The 13,273-nt window shown below is 37.0% G+C and overlaps 1 protein-coding gene across 2 annotated transcripts; it reads left to right on the plus strand.

Moving 5' to 3' along the window:
- Positions 1–1,245: 1,245 nt before the first annotated feature.
- Positions 1,246–7,922, plus strand: LOC135708997 (arginine/serine-rich coiled-coil protein 2-like). 2 transcript variants are annotated; one of them, XM_065231183.1, is made up of 4 exons: positions 1,246–1,352; positions 2,331–2,516; positions 6,106–6,375; positions 6,439–7,922. In XM_065231183.1, the coding sequence occupies exons 1-4, from the start codon at positions 1,281–1,283 to the stop codon at positions 7,558–7,560; spliced, it is 1,650 nt and encodes a 549-aa protein (XP_065087255.1). In that variant the 5' UTR covers positions 1,246–1,280; the 3' UTR covers positions 7,561–7,922. The 2 variants fall into 2 exon arrangements, with proteins under 2 accessions (XP_065087255.1, XP_065087256.1); XM_065231184.1 differs by lacking the exons at positions 1,246–1,352; positions 2,331–2,516 and adding an exon at positions 2,838–3,102.
- The last annotated feature ends 5,351 nt before the right edge of the window (positions 7,923–13,273 follow it).

A 13,273-nucleotide genomic window follows, 5' to 3' on the forward strand; every position in this document is an offset into this window, starting at 1 on the left:
CTATTAACTTTTTTGCAAGGCGTCTGCTTATTAGTTAACTTATACATTTCCGTGCCAAAATTTCAAAGGGGTGTAATTGCTTTTGTAAACAATCCCTAATACATTTCTTATGGTTATTTTGCTTAACGACGTGTTTGGGGTATCATCCAAACCATTTGTAGAAAAGTTCGACTATTTGGGTTATTGTTCGTTTATGGTATTTGTTTATTAGGGATGGCTTTAGCTATCGATTTCTAGCAAATAAAAGTTCATCCCTCCAAATTAACAATGCTAGCTGGTAAAGGAAACATTCATCTACCTGCTTGTGTCATTAATCTTCATGAGTAAGTTTTAATTCACAAGAAATCGACGGCTAAAGTCATTGTTTACAAATACAATTACGCCTCTTTGAAATGTTGACACCGATTTTATGAATAATCAGCAATATAAATTTGCCAAAAGGTATAAAGCTTTTTGACGTTTAATCGGCGCACACTACTGTATCATTTAATTGACGCGTGACGCGTAATTCCAATAAAAAGTGTGTGGAAATAATTTTGTTCAGTGTACTGTACTCTCGAGAGTGCACGCCATTTCTCGCGTCACTTTTCAAATAGACCAATGTAACAAATGTAAACAAATCGAGTTAAGCGATACAAACAGATACAAACTATTGCTCTTCTATCATTGTATGTGATACAAAAACATCCATCCAAATTTACTTTCATTTATTTAAAATAATCATTGATCAAAAATTGTCCAATGTACCTAACTGCCTAACATGATTGGTGCTCATTTTCCAAAGGCGGGGCCAATCTAAAGTTAGGTACTATTCTCTGAAATCTGTGAAAGGGAATCTAGTATCATGTAGAACAAAACGTCCAATGTAACACTTTGATTATGTCATTGAGAAAAATCGTTCAATGTAACATGTCCGATGTACAACTCGACTTGTCAAAACGTCCTATGTGGTTTTTTCTATATTGTAGCATGACATTCAAAGTAAAATTGTGATTTTACCGTTTCTCCTGAATTTTCAACGTTATTATAAACTGACTACATTAAAAATAGTATTACAAAATGTATTGTTTTTAAACAGTTAAAATAATAATATGTCGAACTTAAACTTCGTTTTTCTCAAAATGGTGGATATGTTACATTGGTCTATTTGAAAAGTGACGCGAGATTTTTATGTTTCATGGGATCATTCGCACTGACAGTCGCCGCTTGATGGTGTATGCTTCATGGGTCCTCACTGCGTTCGCGTTTTGCAAAGCGAGTTTGATTTTCTTCATTTCAAGATGGACTCTTTACTGCAAAACTACAACAGTGACGACGAGCAGGAGGATCAACAGGATTTTTCACCGGACAGGGTAAGAATTTTTGATCTAGCGTAGTTTCCCCCGCACCATTGGGAGTCCAGCTTCATTTCTTTAGCATTAATTTATTGTGGGATGTGTTCGGTTGCCGATTTATTTTCGGTTTTCTTCTTCGCTCTTCCGATCAGAAGGGCTTGGCTTGAATTTGTTTAGCCCGTAAAAGGGAAAAAATCAAACAGTGATGTCATTGGAAAAATCAATACTTCAGTGGCCAATTTTCTATTCTATTTGGATGGATTTGCGTTTGAATGTGAATCTATAATTACCTATCTATTGATTTATGAAAAATTGTTTACTATGGTTGATTTATAATAATATGCATGTATCTACATCTATGTTTCTTATGTTTGCTACCGCGACCTAAGCGGTGTTTTCTCACATTATAAATGCATAGGTACTTCCGGTTATCAATTAGCTTTTTGGATTTATCACGTCATTTATCCAATAGACATAAATCGTTCTAAAGAGCAACTGCTATGTGGAATCACTGTAGGGATACGATTGGGGTAATGAAGGTTAGATAAATTATTAGAAATAAAAGGCAACGTAGGAACGTTAGAGCTTATAGCTGACTACAAAATATTATGTTCCGTAATTCGACGCGGCGCAGCGACTAATTCCGCGGCTTTTTGTAAACTTTTATAGGTATTAATTTTTAACTCAATTAAAATTATTCGCAATTCATAATTGTTTTGGAACTTTACAAAAATACCTACGCAGAATTTGGGCTTAGTCACACTATGCTGCCGCTATTCGCATAACAGTCCATGTCCGGTGGATTTTCTATCTACGTGGGTCTGTTATGCGAACAGCAGCAGTATGGCAGTTTACGGTAGTACGGGAACATTCACCAATTGCTGCAGTCATTACTTGGCAATGAAACATCTTATCAGCCACACATATTCGTTGTATCACATAATAATACCATTTGCTATTTGCCTATATATCCTGAATAGTTGACCCTTCCTTTAGGAACCGCCTACCGGGCAAGCCATCCGTAAAAAATCGACACCATCTTCGGACAGCCACGAAGCAAAAAAGCGAAAGCTCGGAACTGGCGATGATCGTGGGAAGCTCAAGAAATCAAGTAGCAGATCCAAAGATGATTTGAAGAAAAGTATCAGCAAGGATAAACCCAGCAAGAAGCACTCCAAAAAGGTAACTGTTTTTCTAAGAACATATTTATGATAGCATATTATAAGCCCCTCAAATGTGGTTTGGTTTCTGGGAATCGTTCGTCATTCGTCCGTCAGCAATTTGCTTCAAACCCCTTTCAATTTGTCGTTTTTACACTGTTCTTGACTCCTGTAGACAGCGCAATGCTTCTGCAGTAGTCAACGAGCACAGTTTAGATTAAGTTCCCCCATTTTGATTGACATTTGAACTCGAAATACTCTTGCCACCCCGAATCTGCCAAATACCTAGAATAATCTGACACTTGTTACTGTCGTTCAAAGAACTTTTTATTATGATAAATTCAAAACCAAGTGAAAAATGTGCCCAAAAGAAAACCAAGCTCACCAAACCACATGCGCATCCCCCCCACTGAGACTACTGACTGACTGAGCATCAACAAGCGATGGGCTGAGCACGAGCCAATGAAGGCGCCCGTGCCGCGAGCCGGCCACTAACTGCAAGAGGAAGTGCCTGCGATTAGTGGATGAGCTGGTTGAGAGTCGCATCTCACAAAAAGGGTAATATATCTCAGTTCGAAAGGTTTCTATTAACTAGCGGGAGCCTTGGCGTAAGTATAGATTTAGGGATTATATTTATTTCTGATTTATGTCTATCCGAATTTCAAAACAAAGTAAAATGTACTTGCCGGGAGCGATGTTTCTCATTCCTTTATTCATTTATTTTTTCTCGATATAACTACGTATAGACTGTGATTATAGCCGAGGTTATCAAGAGAGACAGTTAATGAAAAGAATCAATCAGTGCATATGATCTATTGAAATGTTCATCTAGATTAGCAACCAAAAATAACCATTCGTACCGACGAGCTTAGCAATGAACTAAACTATCGTATAAATCGATTCATCATTGCATAAATGAAATAAAATTGTGTGTGCTACTTTTTGAAATATTTTAAAATAGGGGGGGGGGGTAAACTTGGGTTAACTAGTTAAAAAATGTAAATAAATGTCATGTGCCTGATAATGACGCACTAATTCGCCTATGTTCCTAATTTAACGCACTATCAAAATGTAATAAATTCGATCAATGGATTATTGAAGTTTTCGTTAAAGACGTAGCGGTTAGGTTCCTTTCGACATTTCAGCCAATGGGATAGGCTTACCCGGCTGTCCGTATAAATAAAACAACTTTTAGGAATTGGAACATGATAACCAACAGTTCCCATACAACTAATCCACTTGCAGTTCTGGTATTTTTTTTTCCTTTCGGATTCTATATTCTTTATAAAATAATTAGGAACACTGTGAGCCTAATTTTACGCAAACATCATAATATTTAATTGAGGCTTGCAAAAGCATGACAAAAGTGCACTAATAGTACTGGAACATTGTTGAAGCTTGTGTTCTTCCAGTTAAAGATAAATTGATTTTTAACACGAAAACCGATAAAAAAAAGTTATCAACAAACTTCTTAGCATCTTTTTTAAGGTGATACCTTTGATCCAAAGATGGCTGATATGCCACTTCAAGTTTTCTAGAGCACTAATCTCGGACGCTATTGCGACACCACTCAAGAAATTGGAACTCCCAGTTTCCGTGTATGTTTCATGAGAGCTGATATTTGTCCTCTTGAAATTTGCGAGGTGTAAATAAGATTAATCAAGCTTCCTCATCGATTCACCAGACGCATCTGACAGGTCCATTTTTTCTTTCGCTCATTAGAAATTATTGCCGTTTTCGGTAATATTTTTTATCGAACTTTCAACAGCTTAACGTTTGGTAACCGGTTTACCGGGTAGAATATCTGAGAAAAATCACCGAACTGTTCAGCTGTTGAGATTTTGGTAAAATTTCACAGAAATCTGTGAAATATTCTTAGTGTGTAATTAGCATATATGCTCTCACGCAGATGAACACGGTTCAAATCTAAGTTGAATGTTCTTGTTCACTTTTTTTTATGATTTTGCAGTTGTGTTTTTGAGATCGATAAAGAAGCAAAACAAACTTTTTTTATATGTCGATAATGAAGAGCAGTTCGTTCGTTTAATAAGCATTGTAAAATTTTGCTTTCCTAACAATTATTTTTTTGAATCAACTAAAGCATAGTTATATTTTGAAGTTTGACGCTTGTTCATCTTCTGAAAAATATAGTTGAGCCAACCGAGGAGCCAACTATGGACTATAGTTGTTGCCCTCTATATATAGTCAAATCAACTATAGTTTCGGGTTATCTCTAAAACAATTGAACAATATAATTATTTTGACCGGAAAAATAATTGCGTCTGCTATAATTTGTTCTCCGTGTATGTTCGATATTTTGTTTACCGAGTTCGGCTTGTGCTTCATTTTACATTTTATTCTGTAATTTGTTTGACAGAGTTCGTTAATTTAATAATAATACATATTACCGTACAATCGTTCAAATTTTACCGAATATGTAATAATTTTCGTTTACCGATTTGTTTCAGTAAAAAAATTCTGCTCGATATGGCAGAGATTGGCGCTTTTGCCGATGTTGTTCTTTACCCTATGATTGAATCAACTGTGAGTTTTGAGTAAAAAAAATCCATGATTTTCGGGCATTACATTTTCAGATGGTTTTGGAGTTGTAGCACCGACGAAGTTGTAGGTCGTCAATCGGGCTATAAAGCTGTCCTTTCATGTTATATTTCTGAATATTTATCATCACTAGGTACAACTTTGCTGAAGAAAGTATGTAGCTATCTAGGGGACTTAAGTGACGTTTTCGTGCTACAATTTATTGACAATTGTTAAAGCTGCCATTTTGAAAAAAAAAATACAAAAATGTGAACGATTGCTTATAGCAAACAATTACGCAAAGTTTCATGCAAATCGGAGAAAGACGAGTCAAAAATTGTTATGTTTTGAGCTATTTGGCCTGGAACTACGCTACTCAGGAAATTCTAGGACTTTGAAAACATTGTGATTAATTGATTCACTCACAGAGTTGTATTATTTATACATTAAGCTTTAAAAATACTTCCTATAGTTTTGTTTCTGAAGATAATTTCCCCACATAACTTACAAAAAATCTCTGTTGGTTATGCTTTTAAAAAATGTGTTCAATTTCGCTTTTTTTTTGTCGAATATTAACAACCGAAATTTTTAAACATTTGAACCGGGAAAAACCGGGAGTTTCAAAATGAAAATTCACTGGTCACCCTGGATTTAGTTCATTGCATTCATCGGCCCGAATACATACCCGTGTTTAGAGGAACGAGGAACAAGAAGAACACGTAGAGGGAAATTTTTGATTTGATCATCTAGAATAGTTTATTCTGTGTTCAGCTCTCAAGAATGTTTGTGTCCATACCAAGCTGCGGACGCTTTCAGAACCGTGTTCTAGTACAATTAAAAGGTTAAACTCACCTAGGGGCTGTCCATAAACCACGTAGACAGTTCAGAGGTTGTTACACTTTTCACTTATGCGTCTTTTGCATAATTTATATTAATTCCTTGCAATCGCTCTCGGCATAGTCGGTATCAAGTTTACGACCATTAGGTTAAGCATAGCAATAAACCCAGTTCGTTAAAGAAAAATTAACAGTGTATCTTGAACCCCCTACGCTTGCCGTTGTTTCTCGTTCCAGAAGCGTTCTCGTTCATCATCTTCGTCTTCAAGCGACAGCCGTGATTCATCACGCTCGTCTTCATCATCGTCATCATCTTCATCCTCGTCCTCTGATTCGGACTCGAGCAGCGCCGATGGCGACAGTGACCACGATGATCGGAAATCGCATAAAAAGTCAAAGAAATCATCAACCGGCAAGTCTCAACAGTCATCTTCCGCTGTTAGGCACTGCAGCGAAAAACCGGCAAAGATTCTGTCACCATCACCGGATCGTCGGACAATCAAAGAGGTAGTATATATGAATGCTAAATTAATTCGCTCTTGATTGATTTGTATTTATTCCGCATTTCAGAACCCTGCTAAATCGAGTCACAGTAATGCGGAGAAAAAGAGAAGTCCAGTAGAATCGGAGAAACACCGTGACCGGTACGAAAGTAAACGGAATGACAGGGAAAAGGATCGTCGTGATCGAGACTACCGAGATCGAGATCGATCAACGAGGCACCACTATCAACGTGATCAGGACGATAAGCGAGTCAGAGGTCGACGTGATAAATATTCGAGCCGAGGAGGCGGAGGCGGTAGTTACAGGGATGATAAGCGAGATAGACGTGAAAAGTACGATCGAAACGATAGGAAAGATCGCGACCGCAGTCGAGATCGGAAGGATAAGAGGGATTACGACAGAGATCGCCATCACAGAAGCTCTTCGTCTCATGACAGAAAGAGAAAATCCAGCGAAGATAAATCGAGAAGAAGATCTCGCTCGAGAAGTAAGTCTCCAGTTAAGAGCCATTTCTCACCTACCAAACCGGCGCCTCCAGTCGAAGTCCCATCCACCCTACCCACTGGATTTAGTCCCAGTGTCAAACCTCCACCAGTGAGCCCGGCTTTTATCCCACCGTTAATGGGCATCAATGTTGGTCCTGTTGACTTGCCTCCAAGACCGAGCACCAGCAGTGAACTGGCCATTGAGCAAATAAATGCGCTATCTCGTAGCTCTTTGATACGTAGTAGTGTGAAAGCCGCGCAGCTGGAGAAGATGGGAATTGATGTGCTGCAGCAGAGCAAGAAAGCATCCGAGTCTGTTCCGTTGCCTGCGTACTACAATCCAGGCGTCGTAAATCCTGTCAGGTATGCTGATCAAGTACAAAAGAGGAAACTACTTTGGGGTAACAAAACTGCCGAGAGCAAAGACGTTTCAACAAATATCAGCAAATGGGAACAGGCAAAGTTCTCCCAAGACAAAGATGGCAAAATGGCATCCAAGTTCTTACGTCTGATGGGAGTAAAAGATGGTCACAAGCCCACTTCAGGGGATGAGGCCAAGCCTGGTAGCACCTCCGGGGACAGCATTAACAAACAGGAAGAACTTTTCTCGACTATGGAACAACAGTATGAAGTAGCACGACAGGTGACCCATACGATGCGTGGCGTTGGGCTCGGTTTCGGTTCTCAACCACGGACCTTCTGAGGTGCCTGTTTGAAAAGTAGGCATGTGTATAGTCTCTCCGCTTAATGTTTCGTTTCCTTAATATCCAAAAAAGAAGTAAATCGCGCCAAATTCGTGCAAACGAATCAGGAAATTTGTGAAATCCTGGTTTTAAATGGATCTTGGCGGGGGTGGTACATTTAGTAGAGTTTCATTAGTAGTTGTCCACCACCATCTAGATTGAAGATCTGATGAGAATATTTGAATGTTAGGGGACATGATACACATGCAATATTAATGTTGAGTCAAAATTTTCATTTCGAAAATGCATGAATGCTGCACTGAATTTACATAACAAAGATGTAATGATCCTAGATGGATACAAAATATAAATTTAATGGGTAATGTGAAAGTGTGAATTTAGTAATCCGAAATTTCCCAACTTTAATCCGAGTGTACCGTCAAGCAGGGTGACACTTTTCAGTTCTCTGGCTACATGTATTTTAAAAATAAATACTATTTGTAACAGTAGTTTGCCATAGTTTTGGTGAGTGGCTATGCTCGAAAATAGAAACATATACAAATTTATTTCGCTGGAAAAGGTTTTGGAGAATATAGTAATGTAGTTTCGAATTTCTTATTTTTAACAAGACATGGTACTGTTTTCTTTGAAAGAATTGTAGCAGATCGTGGCCGACTTTGGATTGAAGTAATCTTGACATCGAGCTGGGTTGTTAGCGGAATGCTTAAATAAAACAGCAAAAAAAGGTTATCTTCCAGTTAATTCCACTTAATTAATTTTGGTATCCATGACAGATACGTATTTCGACTACCATGTGCAGTCTTCCCTTAAGTACACTGGAGTTGCTTTTTACGCGGATTTCGGAATTTACACGGTTTTTTTTTACGCGGATTTCGGAATTTACGCGGTTTTTTTTTTACGCGGATGTCAGAATTTACGAGGTTTATCGTTATACACTAGAGTCGCTTTTTACGCGGATTTCGGAATTTACGCGGATTCCGGAATTTACGCGGTTTTTTTTTACGTGCGAAAAAAGCGACTCCAGTGTACTCATCCCATAGGTAAAAAAGTCAAGATCACAGTATAGTTAAGGGGGTTAGATTTTGATAAGTTCTTTAGTGGGAATGACACTGATGAAGACTGCACATTGTAGTCGAAATACGTATCTGTCATGGATACCAAAATTAATTAAGTGGAATTAAATGGAAGATAACCTTTTTGCTGTTTTATTTAGCATTCCGCTAACAACCCAATTTCATTACTTTATTATGATGGCTACCAAGCCTTTGGGGATTTTCCTTATTAGAGAGTTGTATAGATTTTTCTCCTTTAGCTTACTTAAATCTTTGGTTTTTATTAGCTAGGTAGGTTCCGATTCAACACATTGTAGTTTCATTTTTATACCTGTGATCTTGACTTTTTTTTATCTAAGGGATGAGTACTTAAGGGCAAGCTTTCAATTGCTCATTACAGCTAAAATGCTATTTTTTGGTATTATGAAACAATGGGATACTATAATGATATTTTTTATTTGTAAGATGCAAGAAGGGGTGGTAAAGTTTGTATATCACATATAAAATTTGTAAATTTTGCTTTCAGAAGGTCACAACTAGCGATTAGCTGTAACGATGAGCGAGCAATCAGCGATCACCGCTCATGGAATAATGCTCAAACCAGTGGCGTCTCGTGAGAAAATTCACTAGTTGTGCACCTATTTTATTTATATTTTGTCTGTAACAGTAGAAGCCAATTTTGATGCAGAATAAAAAAAATGGGATTCAAATCTTTCGACGGGGGTACCTGTATAAAAAATAAATGAAATGATGATGAGAAACACTTTAGCTGCAAGTTTCGCTTAATCTTGCATAGAAACATTGATTTTCTTTTTAAGTCTCATGTTTATGATATTTGTCATCGTTACTCACCGTTTTCTAAGCAGTAGCGTAGAGTTGACGCCAATTGCAATTTCCTCGAAATGCTCCACTTCCCACGCAATTTCCTCGAGCATGACACAACCAACAATTTCCACTTGTCCATTTTCGGCAAAGTTCTGCGTTATGATTTTACCATTTATTTTACATGTCGTTTTCAAGTTGTCCAACTTTGGCCGGGGACGTCCATTCTCGCAATTAACATTTTTTTTCTTCATGGATCTTCTGGCAAACGGGCTTTTCAGGAGGTCATCAACAATATCCTGTTCCATGATTCCTATTTAATTTTGCACTATGTTAGAACAATATTCCATCAATGCGCTGAGGTTACTGAATGAAATGCAGTCAGGTAGTGAGAAAATTTAAAAAATTAAAAATTCGATGTGTGCGTGTAGGTAGGTATACAACGAATGACGGCTCTCCAAGATTCAATCAATTCAGAGAGAAACTCAAATGCGACGTTGCCTATACGTGCCACTTTATTCTCTTCTCTTTAAACTGTGCAAAGATAGAAGTGCACAAAATAAACACTAACACATCGGCAATTATGCTTACGGGACTTCAATACATATACAACTGATCTGGTTGTAAATACGAGCGTTTCTGGTGCACAAGCAAAAGTGCTTAGACTGGGAGAACTAAGCATGCGGTGGCTTTGGTAGAACGAAGGCATATTTTCCTTGCTTGTTTTGTGTCGCATATTCGCCACGCCATAGAAGCCCAAAATGAGTTGTCTGCACGTGGTAAAATCCCAGCGTACCCGTACGTGAAAACAAGCTCGCTATGCCTCGCTTCTGTTTTTACTTACTTTTCTTTCAGTGGCGGATAAAACGGAGGTTGAGCAGCGATGTGGTAAGCAATTCAGCTACTATCCAGTGATGTGGTGGACAGTTCAGTTACTATCCATTTGAAACCAATAAATAGGGGGGACAAAAATGGTTTTGATTGAGTATTAAATTTTTGCCTCTTAAATTTTATGAAATATAAATTTTACTTTTTGAAAACTCGAGACTGTGCAGTGCACGAGGTGCACATATGGACGAGACGCCACTGCTCAAAGCTATTCCAATGGTAATATTCTGTTTGATGATTGTTCTGCAGGTTATTACACTATTCAATATCCAAACCGTCCAATATGCTTTTCTTCAGCAAGAATTCCCTCAACTATTGATTTGGTCTTAACTGATTCATGTCAACTTTGTAGCCAACTGGTTACCCATGCTGACTTCGGTTCTGATCACCTTCCAGTAACTTTTGAAATATCCCAAGAAATAATTTCTAATCCCAACACCTCTACTTTCAATTATCATAGAGCTAATTGGGAGCGATATCAAATATTTATGGAATATAACTTTGATCCAAATATTCCTTTGCAAACCAAAGAGAATATCAATAATGCTCTTGATTCTCTGACTACTTTTATATGTTAAGCAAGAGCTGCCTCAGTACCAAAATGTGAGGTTAAATTCGATTCAATTATAATATACGACGATCTTTAGATCTTGATCAGTCTTATAAATGTCTGTAGGAGACAATATCAAAGAACACGCGATCCTGCCATGAAAGTTATCTGGAGGGATTTGCAAAAACAATTTAAAAAGCGATTCTCTGTCCTGAGGAACAAAACTTTTCAAAAAAATGTTTCAAAATTAGACCCGAGTTCCAAACCCTCACAAAACTCACAAAAAATTAGAAAAAAAATACTTCAAAAGCCTATCCCAACAAACAATTGAGAACTCTTATAAAACACCTGAGTTGATCAAACGTTGAATAATAGCTTCCAGAGTTGAACAAGAATGTAGTTGTATTGCATTTTTGGTTTGAAGCTTCAAAAGCTGCTTGGAGCACTCTTAAATGATTGTTTACGTTCGGTTTAACATATATGCTTTATAAGACCTACGATAACTTTTATAGCACCTTAGTTAAACTGATTCACAAGAGTTATACAGAACGTGGAATAAACGCATCAAAACAAACAATTGGGAGCTCTTATACAACACCTGAGTTGATCAAACGTTGAATAATAGCTTCCAGAGTTGTACAAGAATGTAGTTGTATTGCCATTTGGTTAAAAGCTTCAAAAGCTGCTTGGAGCACTCTTAAATGATTATTTACGTTCGACCAACCACAATTTTGTTGCTAAAAATAGCACAAGTGATAGGCATGTTTATATAACCATAAGGCAATGATTATTCGACTGCAAGAGAAGTCACTCAAGATGAGCTTGATATACTTCTCTCATATGATCAAAATATGTATTCAAGAATAGAGCAGATGGAAACAGAAGCGGCTGGCAATCCGGGATCATGAGTTCGAATCTTGCTTCGAGAAACCTTTGGTGGAGTAGAGGTAAATTATATATAGGTGTTATTAATAAATGCAAACATTAATTTAAGACATATATCATATAATCAACGATAACATTTCTAGATAAATTCTCTCAACTAATGATTAGAGAGATTAATTGAAAGAATATCAATCAAAGATTAAACAGATGCTTGTTACTACTTCCTTCATGATCACAGAATGTGAATTATGGCATAATTACATATTTTTTCAATGTGCACAAATAAATTAAATTAATAAAAACTGTACAAGCAATTATTTTGGCGCACCACGACAATTGTTAAACTAATTTTAATCTGTGAATATTGTGAGTACTTACACAACGGTTATTAAGGAGTCATTAAAAAGTGCTATAAACGCTTTTCACCGCTTGCTGTATAGTGATTATTTAGGAGTCATAAAAGAGTGTAACAAACGCCTCTCAGGTTCAATCTCTAATACATTTCGAAGCAGCTGTTAGGAGGTGTCTACAAACGTTGTATTAGAGCTTTCACCAAAACAATAAAGCTTGAGTTTAAATATGTATCTATAAACGTTGTATAAAAGTTGCTTCTATCCGGTTGTTAAGAAGTCATTGAAAAGTGCTATAAACGCTTTTTACCGCTTGCTGTACAATGATTATTTAGGAGTCATAAAAGAGTGCAACAAACGCCTCTCAGGTTTACTCTCTACTAAATTTCAAAGCAGCTGTCAAGAAGTGTCTACAAACGTTGTATACGAGCTTTCACCAAAATAATAAAGCTTGAGTTTAAATATGTATCTATAAACGTTGTATAAAAGTTGCTTCTATCCGGTTGTTAAGGAGTCATTGAAAAGTGTTATAAACGCTTTTCACCGCTTGCTGTACAATGATTATTTAGGAGTCATAAAAGAGTGTAACAAACGCCTCTCAGGTTTCCTCTCTACTAAATTTCAAAGTAGCTGTCAAGAAGTGTCTACAAACGTTGTATAAGAGCTTTCACCAAAACAATAAAGCTTGAGTTTAAATATGTATCTATAAACGTTGTATAAAAGTTGCTTCTATCCGGTTGTTAAGGAGTCATTGAAAAGTGTTATAAACGCTTTTCACCGCTTGCTGTACAATGATTATTTAGGAGTCATAAAAGAGTGTAACAAACGCCTCTCAGGTTTACTCTCTACTAAATTTCAAAGTAGCTGTCAGGAAGTGTCTACAAACGTTGTATAAGAGCTTTCACCAAAACAATAAAGCTTGAGTTTAAATATGTATCTATAAACGTTGTATAAAAGTTGCTTCTATACGGTTGTTAAGGAGTCATTGAAAAGTGCTATAAACGCTTTTCACCGCTTGCTGTACAATGATTATTTAGGAGTCATAAAATAGTGCAACAAACGCCTCTCAGGTTTACTATCTACTAAATTTCAAAGCAGCTGTCAAGAAGTGTCTACAAACGTTGTATACGAGCTTTCACCAAAATAATAAAGCTTGAGTTTAAAT

Source organism: Ochlerotatus camptorhynchus, unplaced genomic scaffold (genome assembly GCF_037179485.1).
Source record: "Ochlerotatus camptorhynchus isolate MF236.1 unplaced genomic scaffold, CSIRO-AGI_Acam_v1.1 ptg000344l, whole genome shotgun sequence".
Lineage (NCBI taxonomy): Eukaryota > Metazoa > Arthropoda > Insecta > Diptera > Culicidae > Ochlerotatus > Ochlerotatus camptorhynchus.